Below are 11,146 nucleotides of genomic sequence, written 5' to 3'. Positions count from 1 at the left end.
CCCTGCCGTCGCCCTTCAACCCAGCTGCTCCGCTGCCCAGCCGCCCCGCCATGGCCGACTTCATCTACCAGCTTCCCGCTCGCGTTCTGGACGAGTTGTGCCGCAGTATGGACACGCTTAGCGAGTGGGACTGGATGCAGTTTGGTGAGTGCGCCCGCCTCCCGGGAGCTGGTCTACCTTAGTGCTGGAGCCGTGGCACACGCCCATTACCACTTCCCACCCTGGCGCTCTAGGAGGCAGAGGCTGGAGGGTCGCAAGTTTAAGCCCAGTCTGGGCAACGTAGTGACTTGGAGAGACCCTGCTTCAAAATAAAAGATAACAGGGTGATGTCTCTGGGTTGTAGTTTAGTGTGAAAGCACTGGGTTCAATTCCCAGTACAAAGAGGAAAAACAAAAGCAAAAACAAAAAACGAAGTAACCTGCCCGAAGTCTCAGCCTGGCTAGGAGGCAGATTGGAACCCAGGCCCTGGACAGTAACTTGTGACTGATGATTGGCTGAGCTGCTGCCTGTGTGTCTCAGCTCCCTAAGCAGAGAGAGACCTGTTTTCCATGGCCAACAATTTCCAGCCCTGGTGAACTGGGGCTAGTTTCTCAGTCTGTCAGCTGGAGATGGGACACCGTCTCAAAGTGTAGGTCAGCCTGGCCTTGAGCTCATTATGCAGCACAGTCTGGCCTCAATTCATGGCTTCAAGTAGAAGCATACACCGCCAAGGCCAACCCACAGCTTCTTAATGAAGTTCCATAATGAGAATGCACAGAAGGGAAGCCCTCGATGCCTAAGTGTAGGGCTTCTTATAAGCCACGAGGAGGTGTTAGCAATTGTCAGTCTTGGTTTTGTTATGGCTTCAGTCACTGTAACTGGTGCCACTTAATTTTGTAAGTGTTATATTGTCTAATGAAAACATTATAAAACATGTCACTTATACAAAAAAGTACATAATTTATAGAGTGGAAAGAATACCCCAAAAGGAGCCCGTGTTATCCATGGGGTTTGAGCAAAATATATAATTTAACTGAGTGGCTCTCAGACGGGGGCTGTCGAAGTGTGGAGGACACAGTGTTAGGGTGAACGCAGGAAAGCTGCTGAGTATCGCGCCACGCACGGGATATGACTGGCTGGAGTGCCAGCTACTGAGGTGAAGGAGCCCGCTTTAATCCAAAAGGATGCACGGGCTTGGGGTGGAGTACAGGGTGGGCATCTGCCCAGTGAGCGCTAATGCCTGGGCCTCCACCCCCGAGGCAGGGTCAGGTAGTACCTACTTCGCACAAAGTAGAAAGCTTAGCTCAGGTTCCGCCCTCTAGACATAGCTATGCTGTGGGGTTTTTTCCCCTCATTTGTTTATTTCTATGTTTGCGGCACTAATGATTGGACCCAAGACTCAAGTGGGCAAGGCAAGGCCTCTGCTATTGGCAACAGCCAATACTTGAACAGCAACAGCTTCATGAGGTGAAACCGTTACTGTCTCCGCTGGGTCCTGATTCTTCGTGTCCACGAATGAGAACTGAGCAGACACACATGAGCTGAGGAGGACGGGTTTGTGTGCTGAAGGGGAAGTGTAGACTGCAGGGGTGGCAGAGTGCATGACGCATGCCCTATTTTCTGAGGATCTGGGCTCAGGTACTTAGTCTGAGTTCCCAGCAGCAGAGCTGGAGGTTGGCATTTCTTGTCTTCGAATTTTAGGTGGCCTAGTAACTAACTGGGCTAATTTCCGCACTTTGGGAAGGGAAGTTGTGTTTGTTCGGGATTGGGTGTTTTGAGTAGGGCTCCTTTTGCTTCAGGAAGTTTTTGTCTATACAGACCCAGCACCCTCTTGGGGTGCCAGAGGCAGTGTTGAGACCAGGATGGGGAACCCCAAAGCACTCTGAGCCCATACTCCCGGGCTGCTGTCTGAGGCCCAGTAAGGCTGAGGAGACAGAAGTGTGTTAAGGGTGGGCTCCATTAACGTGGTGAGGGCCCTGAGGTGGGCACCAGCAGGGGTAGTGGTGGCTTCCTGCCTGTGGTGAGCCCAAGGCCTGGATGCTCCTGCAGGTTTCCTGCCTCAAATGGTGCAGGCAGCACACCTGGGATGGACAGGGCTGGAGAGGTCTCCTGCCTGGGCCTCACCTCCCACCCTGTCTACCTAGGCTGCCCAGGTCCCGACCCAGAGTGTGTCCTGCCTGGTCATCTGGGCTGCTCTGCCCTGACGCTCAGGTGACCTGTGCGTTTACTTAGGGTTTCTGGGGCAGTGGCCATTTGTAGGAAGGGTTCCCTCTCATCTTTGCATATTGGCCCAGACCCTAACCTTAAACACAGCAGGGCAAGTTCTGTCCCCGGGGTATTAATTCCAAAGTCACACCTGTGAATTTTTTTAAGCTTTACTAAGACACAGGTCATGTGGCTGGAGGTATATGGAGTTCACTGTAGACCACATGTTTAGATCCATGAGGCCCTCCCTGTGCAGCCCCCAGTACTGAGGGAAAAAAAGTCATCTACATACTGTATAATTCATTCATTTAAATTCAACCCAATGGCGCTCAGTATATTAATAGTGTTGTGTGTCTATCTCCAGAGTCAGTCTTAGAACATTTTTACTACCCCTAAAAGCAACTACATACTTCTTTTTAAATTTCTTATCAGTTCATGTTTGCAATGAATAATTATTACTTTCCTTGTGTGAGTTGGTTCATGGACATAACACATCTTAATTCTTTTCAACACTTTTCTTTCCCTCCTTCCATTCTTAGATCTCATTCCCTTTTAAGAAAGATCTATCTCCTTACTTCCTATTATCTACCTTTTACTTTGTTCTTTATTTATACTTCAGTTTCTCATATAAAAGAAACCATGTGATATTTAAGCTTGTGTACCTAATATATTTTCACTTAACATTATGGTCTCAAGGTGCATCCATTTTCCTACACTTGACTCAAGTTTATCTTTCTTTATGGCAGAGTAATACTCCATACTATGTAAATACCACATGTCTTTATTCATTTGTGTGTCAAAAGACACCTAGGCCTCTTCTAAGATTTGGCTATTTGAATTCTGCTGCTGTAAACATGGTTATACATGTATCACTGTAATATGTCTAACTCTTTTGGGAAGATACCTAGAAAGGGGATGGCTGAGTCAAATGGAAGTTCTAGTGATAGTTTTTTTTTCTAGTAATAGCGTTATAGTAAATCTCAAGCAATTATAGAGAATCGACACACTCTGAGCCAAATTTCATCCTTTTATTGCCGGTGATCAAGAACAGGTTGCGCTCGAGAACACTTGACGAAGAAAAGCGGCTTGTGGGTTTCTTTTAAGCGGCTCTTCTAGTTGGGAAGGGCTCAGGGAGAGGAAGAGCACAAGTACAATTTCACAGAAGCAGAACTTTAGTGGGGGTCAGGGGCAGTTTCACACAGTTTAGTTGAAACAAAATATCACACGGATGCAGAGTATGTGTTCACAAGGTCATGAAGATAACATACAGCTGGAGACTCTACCAAATGGGATGTGGCAGCATCAACCAAGAGGAGTCTCAGGAGGGAATGGGGAGGCGACTGCCTGGAATCACTCGACTTTACATGAAATGGGGGGGGGGCAGTGATGAGGCACAAAATGGAGTCAGGTAGGCTATCACAATAGTTTTTTGAGGAATCTCCAATCTGATTTCCACAGTGGGTGTAACAGCTTACAAGCCATCAACAATGAAGAAAGGTTCCTTTTCCCCACATCCTTGCCAGCATTCAATATTATTTGATTTCTTAATGATGGCCAGTGTTTCTGGTGTGAGAATCACAGGGTTTTTGTTGCTGTTGTTGTTGTTGTTGTTTGTTTTGTTTTGGGGGTTTTGTTTGTTTTGAGACAGGGTCTCACTATGTAGTTGAAACTGACCTGGAACTCACTATGTAGCTCAGGCTGATCTCGAACTCACAGTGATCCTCCTGCCTCAGCCTCCCAAGTGCTGGGCTCACACAGGCATGCACCACCATGCCCGGCTCACAGGGTTTTAATTTGCATTTCTCTAATGTCCAGTGATGTTGTGCATTTATTCATGTATTTATTGGCCGTTTCTAATTCTTCTAAGAAGTGTTATTCATTTCAGTTGCCCATTTTTTCATTGGGTCTTCTATTTTGGGGTGCCTAATTTTTCCTTTCTCTTATGGGGGGGTTTGTTTTGGGGTAAGTTTGTTTTGTAGTACTGGGGATTGAACTCAGGACCTTGCACTTTCAGAGCAGGCGTTGTACCACTAAGCTAAATCACCGGCCCTTTTTGGGTTTTTTTTTTTTTTAACAGGTTCTTGCTTTGTAGCCCAGGACCAGCCTCGAATTTGAGGCAATCCTCCTGCTAAAATTACAGGTGTGAGCCACCATACCTGGCTTGAGTTCTTTATATATTCTATATATGAATCTTCAGAGGAGTAGCTGGCAAAATTTTTTTCTCCGTTCTTGTCGTCTTTTCACTCTGTTGGTTCTTTTGTGTTGCAGCTTTTTAATTTGATATAATCCTGTCTGTTGATTCTTGGTATTATTTCCTGTGCAACTGGGGTTCTATTCAGAAAGTTCTTGACTGTGATAGCCAGGTATGGTGTTACATGCCTGTAATCCCAGCACTCTGGAATCTGGGGCGGGAGGATCACCAGGAGTTTGCAGTCAGCCTGGGTTACACAATGAGAGGGTTTCAAAAACACCGCCCCGTGCCATAGAGCTACACCCACGCCTTTTGTTTTTGTTTTTGTTTTGTTTTGTTTTGTTTTTTGTAACCGGGGATTGAACTCAGGACCTTGTGCTTGCGAGGCAGGCGGTGGAACCACTGAGCTAAATCCCGGGCTTCCCCTAAGCCTTTAATGATGCCTATTGCACGGATGTGCCGCCTCTAGTTTGCCCACTCAGTAGCTGTGGGTGCTCAAATTCTCTCCAGTTTTGTCCGTCATGGGCTGCAGTGGACAGCGTGCTCATCTCCAGGGGCTGCGTACTCGGGCGGGACTGCCAGACCGTCTTCCACAGCTGCGCAGGTTTTCACTCCACCATAGGGCGGAAGGATCACAGTCTCCAGACACCCTCGTTGGCCGCTTTACCGTCCATCTTTTGGTTCCAGCCTGGGAGCGGCTTCCCTGTGAAATGTCCCAGTGGTTTGTGTGTGTTCCTCTAGGAATAGCTGAGCATCTTTGTGTGCAGAATGGTTGTCCGTGTGTCCTTTTCAGAGGACACTTCCTAGTTTGCAGACACCAGACACCAGGTGGTCCGGTGCTCAGAGGGTATTGCAGGCTGCCCGCTACATGCCGGGCCTGCCAGCCCTGTCACCTGACCTCCTCGGTGTCCTCACCAGCCTCTTTGGTCAGGATACTGGGCCTTTGCACTTGTTCCCCAGTCTCCCTGTGCTGGCTCTCTGGGCTGTGTCGCTCAGGTTCCTTTTGCTGCTGTTGTCACCACACAGAGTGGTGTCTCACGGTTCTACAGGCCATCCCCTGGCCCTTGGCCCTTCCCTCTACCTTCACGTCTGCTGCTGACCTGTGTCTTCACACCTGAGTCCACCACTCCTGTCTCTTCCTGGTGCTGTGTGTGTTCCTACCCGCAGGGCTGTGCAGAACCCTGGCCATATGCTGTCCTCCTTGGGCCAAGTCTTCCATGCAGCCAGGCCTTGCCTTTTGCCTTCACTGGGCCCTGATGCTGAGCCAGTGAGAGTGTAGGAATGTCCTTTAGTCCTAAAACTTTTGGCTGCCATGAGAAAGATGGTCCCTCTGAGCAGGTTGTGGTCCAAGAGAGAGGGTGTGGGAAGAATCGAAAGTGATTCAAAACGTCTCCAGACACAAATCTTCATACACCATCCATTGGATTTGGCGCTTGGCAGATCGTCCGGCTGCCTCGTGGTTATTTCCTGAGGTCTATGGCTGTCACAGGCCTGGGCTTGGGGAGGATCTTGGGGTCTCTAGCCCAGGCTGCCCAGACATCTCACAGGGCGTGACATCATGTGTGAGGTTCCCCTCCGGTCACTTCTGGCTCTCGTGTGCTGTCCTTGTACATTGATGCCTGGCTGTGTGAACTCAGGTTGGAACCACCCTCTGGGCCTGCCTTTTCCTCCCCTGTGGTGCCTCCCTCAGGGGTGGTGGGAGGCTTCCAGAAATGCTGTAGAGGTCCTGAGGATTCCCCTTTTCCTGCATGAGGAGGACCCCCTATCCTGGAGAAGGGGTATTTCAGCGGCATTTCAGTGTCCTCTGCTCTGGAAGCCAGAGTGGCCAGGGTGAACCCGGAGGAGTGCTGCAGCGGTAGTCTCCATGTGAGAGTCCCAGGGCATCACACACTTGCAGATGACTTTTATCTTCCAGCTGCTTGCACCCTCACCTGATCCTCAAGGCCACCTCTGAAGTGGGTGCTTCTGTCCTTGTTTGGCAGATGAGGAAACTGTGGCTCAAACAGCAGTGAAAGGCCTTCTTAAATGCATGGCAAGTAAGCAGCTGAGATAGGATTTAAAACTAGGTCTCAGAAGTCCCTGGTTTGGCGTCTGAACCACCCCTATCCTGTCCTGCTGGCTTACTGTGTGAGGCAGCTTTCCAGTCCTGGAGTGGATACCAGCGATTATAGTTTATTAAAAGAGAAGGGCACTGGGCCAGAGATTTAGCTCAGTGGTTCCACTGCCTGCTTCGAAAGCGCAAGGTCCTGAGTTTGATTCCCGGTACCAAAAAAGAGAGAAGGACACCATGGCTCATGGTTTGTGAGGCCTCAGTCCTTGGTCAACTGACCCTGTGACCTTGGGCCAATGGAGAGGCAACACCTTGTGGCAGGAGTGTAGTAGAGAAAAGCTGTACCCATCACAGTGCCAAGAAGAAAGAGAGTCAGAGGGAGCCACACCAGGGTTCCCGTGTCCTCCAAGGGAGGTCCTCAGTGGGGAGCAGACCCTCCACCAGGCTCTGCTTCTGTCTACACTGCCCCCCATGAGTGACAGGCCTTTAGCATGTGGGCCTCTGGGGACACTCACTATTTAAGTAAGCTGGGCATGGTGCACATCTGTCATTTCAGCACCCAAGACTGAGGTGGGAGGATCATGATTCAAGGCCACTGGGCTATATAGGGAGCTTACTCCAACTACATACTGAGACTCTGTCCCCAGGCAAACAAGCAAGCAAACAAGACCCAAACTACAGCAATAGCACCTGCTTTTGTATCTGTAGGAAAAATCCTGGAAAGGTAAGGTTCCAGTGCCCTTCTTGGGTCTTCCTGGGACAGGAGGACTTTGATTTTTCTTGTTTTCCAAATGCCCTGCCATGATCAAATCTTACTTACCTGGATGAGGGGGGGCACATGACTCAGCCCCGTCTCTGTCCTGACCCTGTGTCAAGGTGTGGATGAGGCTGGTGGTCAGACCTTCGACTTCAGCCATGTCACTTCCACGTGCCCCTCCAGGGCTTCTCTGAGTCCACTGCCCGCTTCTCCTGGACGGCAGGGGCAGTTTAGCCCACGGAGCTCCCTCCCACCAGTGCAGCACCTGGCTTGTCTTCCTGTTACCTGCCCCATCTCCTGGGCGGGTGACTGTGTGCTGGGAAGGGGCAGGTGGGACACCTTCCTTGTCCTGCTGTGCGATCATCAACTTGACTTTACTTGTATATTTGACTTTATTTGTGTAAGTTGAGTGACTTAGAGTGGCTGTTTTTTGAGGAGGGTTAGTTAATATACAATAGATCATTATATTTCGTGTGAGTTTATAATTATGTTATCTTTATTATTTTATAAACAAGACTCCGGCACCTGTGTGATATTTTGTTTTAACTAAACTGTATAAAACTTCCCTGACCCCCACTAGCTTAACAAGGTTCTGCCCCTATAAAATCGCTTGTGTTCCCCCTTCCCTGAGCCCTCCCCAAATAAAAGTGCCCTTAAAAAAATCCTACAAGCTGCCTTTCCTTTGTCCAAAATCTTTTTTAACATAAGCCACTCTAAATCAGCTGGCTTATAATAAAAATTTCCATTTAATTCCAAATATAACATACCTCTATAATTCCAACTCACCTGGCCCTATTACAGCTGCTGTTTCCTGTGTGGCTGACATCACTTCCCGGGACTGGCCGGGACTCCCCTAGACTTTCCAGTGACTGAGGCTGCAACTCTGGAACTTTCCATCTAGCCAGGCACTTCCCTGGAGGGGAGAGGATTGTGTAATTTGGCACGGCTCTGCCTGCCTGGAGATCCCCTGTGGTTCTTAGCAGAGCCTGGGCTTCGTCCTGCTTTGCAGAGCTCCCCCATGCTTTGGTGTCACTAGAGCTGTCACAGGCCCAGTGTGCTGTGTCACTCAGTGACACTCTGTGAACAGTGCCTGACCCAGTGAATGAATGACCTGCTCAGAGTCTCACTCCACATGGTCTGACATCCTGAAACTGAAGAGACTTTTTTTTTTTTTTGGTTGAGACATGGTCCCATTATGAAGTACAGGCAGGCTGGCTTTGAACTCACTGTGTAGCCCAGGCTGGACTTGAATTGACAGTGGTCCTTTGCCTCAGCCTCCCAAGTGCTGGAATGGGCCTGCACCACCATACTCGGCTATTTTATATCCATCCATTCATCCATCTACATCTGTCTGTCTGTCCATCTGTCTGAACATCAGCTAGCTAGCTAGCTAACTGTTTTATTTTTCTGTAGTGCTAGGTTGAACCAGGACCTTCACACTGAACCAAACCTCCAGCCCTTTTTAATTTTTAATTTTGAGACAGATTCTTGCAAGTTGCTGAGTTGTCTAGGCTGTGCTGGAACTTGCGATCTGCCTGCCTCAGGCTCCCTCAGCCCTACCCTCCAGCTGTTTTATTGCTAGTTTTATAAAAAGTGTCTTTTGTGTCCATGAAATAGTGTAGAATCAAATCCAGTAGAATAATATGTGACCATCAAAAATACCATTATGAGGAGCTTGTAGCACCTCAGACAAAGCTCATGTAGCAGAGTTAACCAGTAAGAACAGGATGCAAAGTCTTATAGTCTGGCAAAAAGCTGTGTCCAAAGCCACACTTGTGTAGAGGGAAGGATTATGGGAAGGAAAAGTACCCCAGTAGACTTGGTCAGGCTGAGTGAAGCGATGCTGTGTTGGTTTTTTCTCTCCTGCATTTTCTGTGCTTTCTTTAATCAACCACAGTAGTCCCTTGGTTCATGAACTTCATTCTTTCCATGCTTCTGGTCACAGAATTTGTTCCATAATTCTGGTTGCAACTAAATTGCATAGGCTCATAATGCTACTACTGGGCTGTGTCCCTGGCCCAAATATGCTTGCATTTTTTAATTCTATGATCAGAATCGTGGAAAGAACGAAGTTCGTGAATCCAGATACCACTGTATTGATTTTGTGTAAAAACTGAATAGAAGTAATGCATTGTTTTTATTCTTGTCAGCAGTAGCTTCTTCACATTTCCCTGTACTTTGGAGTTGGCAATTTGCTTTTGTATCCAGCAGCTCTCTCTCTTTCAATGCTACCAGGTCTCCCACATGCTGGGCAAGCACTGTATTACTGAGCTACCTCTCCTCTTTATTTTACTTTGCTTGGAGTCTTGGAGAATTGTTCAGGCTGTCCTTGAACTTGTGATTCTCCATCCTTGGTCTCTGAGTAGCTGGGGTCACAGACGAGCATTCCTGTGCCTAGCCTCAAGGGTTGCTCAAGACCCTTGTCATAGTCCCTCGAGGTGCTGGGCTTGAGTCCTGTGTCTGCTTATTCCTCATGAGGGCTCGCCTGCTTCCACCTGGTCCTAGATGAGAGGTAGCAGAGTCCCATCTGCGTGGAGTCTCCCACTGTGACATGCAGTCCCTAGCAGACATACCTGTACCTGAGGTTTGCACCCATGTTTATGTTCACTTGCCCATGTGCCAGTCCCCATGATGAGTGTTCAATAAAGTGAGTGCTGCAAGGTTCAGGTGGAGCCAGGCATGGTGGCACATTCCCATAATCCCGGTGCTCTGGGAGACTGAGGCAGGACGATTGCAAGTTCGAATCAAGCCTGGGTCGTTTAGTGATTGTAGTGAGATCCTGTATGAAAACAAAAAGGGCTGGGGATTTATCTCAGTGTGAAGGCCCTAGGTTCAAACCTAGTACCATAAATGCATATATGCATAAATGTGAACTTACATAAAATGGGAAGAGGCAGGTAGGGCCAGTGACAAAGCCTGGGTCGTGGGTCCCTCGGGGAAGGTCCACCCCTCAGCGTCTCTCTCTTGCCTTCCAGCCTCGTATGTGATCACGGACCTGACCCAACTTCGGAAGATCAAGTCCATGGAGCGTGTGCAGGGTGTGAGCATCACTCGAGAGCTGCTGTGGTGGTGGGGCATGCGGCAGGCCACGGTGCAGCAGCTGGTAGACCTCCTGTGTCACCTGGAGCTCTACCACGCTGCCCACATCATCCTGAACTGTGAGTGCTGGCCTGCGCCCTGGGCCTCCACATGGGCTATGCTCCCTGGCTTCTTATTTCCTCTTCCCGTGGCTGGATTTGGAGCCTCAGCCTGTGCATGTTGTGCAGGTGCTCCTCCTCTGAGCTGCACCGCAGTTGCATCTGAGTCCTTCAGATGTTTTGCTTTTGAGACAGGGTCGTGCTAAGTCTCTCAGTTCCCCATGCTAAGCCCAAACTTAAGATCCTCCTATGTCAGCCTCCCAAATAGCTCATATTACAGGCATGTGCCCTGTGCCTGGCCAGGTCAGTTTTTGAGATGTTAGTCATGATGGAAGAGGATGTGGCTAGTGGTAGAGATTTTTTTTTCTTTTTATTGAGTTTATTGGTACAATCTAGGTATACAGTACAGTTACATTCATTATTGGGATCCTGTACCTTTACATAATAGGTCTTGATTCTCATTTTTTCCCCTTGTCCCTGCCCTCCCTTCACCCCCTCCTCCCCTCCCCATTTACAAACACTTTATTTCCATTTTTTCAGTTTCTCATATTTTTTTCCTCTCCCTTATTACCTTTCCCCCACCCTTCCCACTTTCCCTACACCTTTAGCCCTTTACTTCCTATTTCACATTATTAATTATCTCATTAGGATCCTGTGTACTATTATAGTTTGTCACACCAAAGAAACTATTTGGTATTTCAGTTAAAGAAATCTCTGTATGAACATTAAAAATAGGGAATCCTAAAATAAAACTAAAAAGGAAAGTAAAAGAGAAAAGGCAATGATGTAACATTAAAATAATCCTTAATTCTGAAGATGAAAATGGT

At 48.3% G+C, this 11,146-nt stretch overlaps 1 protein-coding gene across 1 annotated transcript in view; it reads left to right on the top strand.

The window, feature by feature from the left end:
- Nucleotides 1-16: 16 nt before the first annotated feature.
- The window catches only part of Irak2 (interleukin 1 receptor associated kinase 2), a 54,932-nt gene continuing 43,802 nt past the window's right edge, over nt 17-11,146 (top strand). Inside the window, exons 1-2 of the mRNA XM_033768071.1 lie at nt 17-144; nt 10,158-10,340. Of these exons, the coding sequence (XP_033623962.1) occupies nt 51-144; nt 10,158-10,340 (277 nt within the window). The 5' untranslated portion in view covers nt 17-50. The remainder of the gene's footprint in view (nt 145-10,157; nt 10,341-11,146) is intronic.

The sequence above is a fragment of the Fukomys damarensis genome, unplaced genomic scaffold (assembly GCF_012274545.1).
Source record: "Fukomys damarensis isolate Sample0158 unplaced genomic scaffold, DMR_v1.0_HiC HiC_scaffold_24, whole genome shotgun sequence".
Lineage (NCBI taxonomy): Eukaryota > Metazoa > Chordata > Mammalia > Rodentia > Bathyergidae > Fukomys > Fukomys damarensis.
The sequence above is the reverse complement of the archived record's forward strand: the minus strand, read 5'-3'. Positions and strand labels throughout refer to the sequence as shown.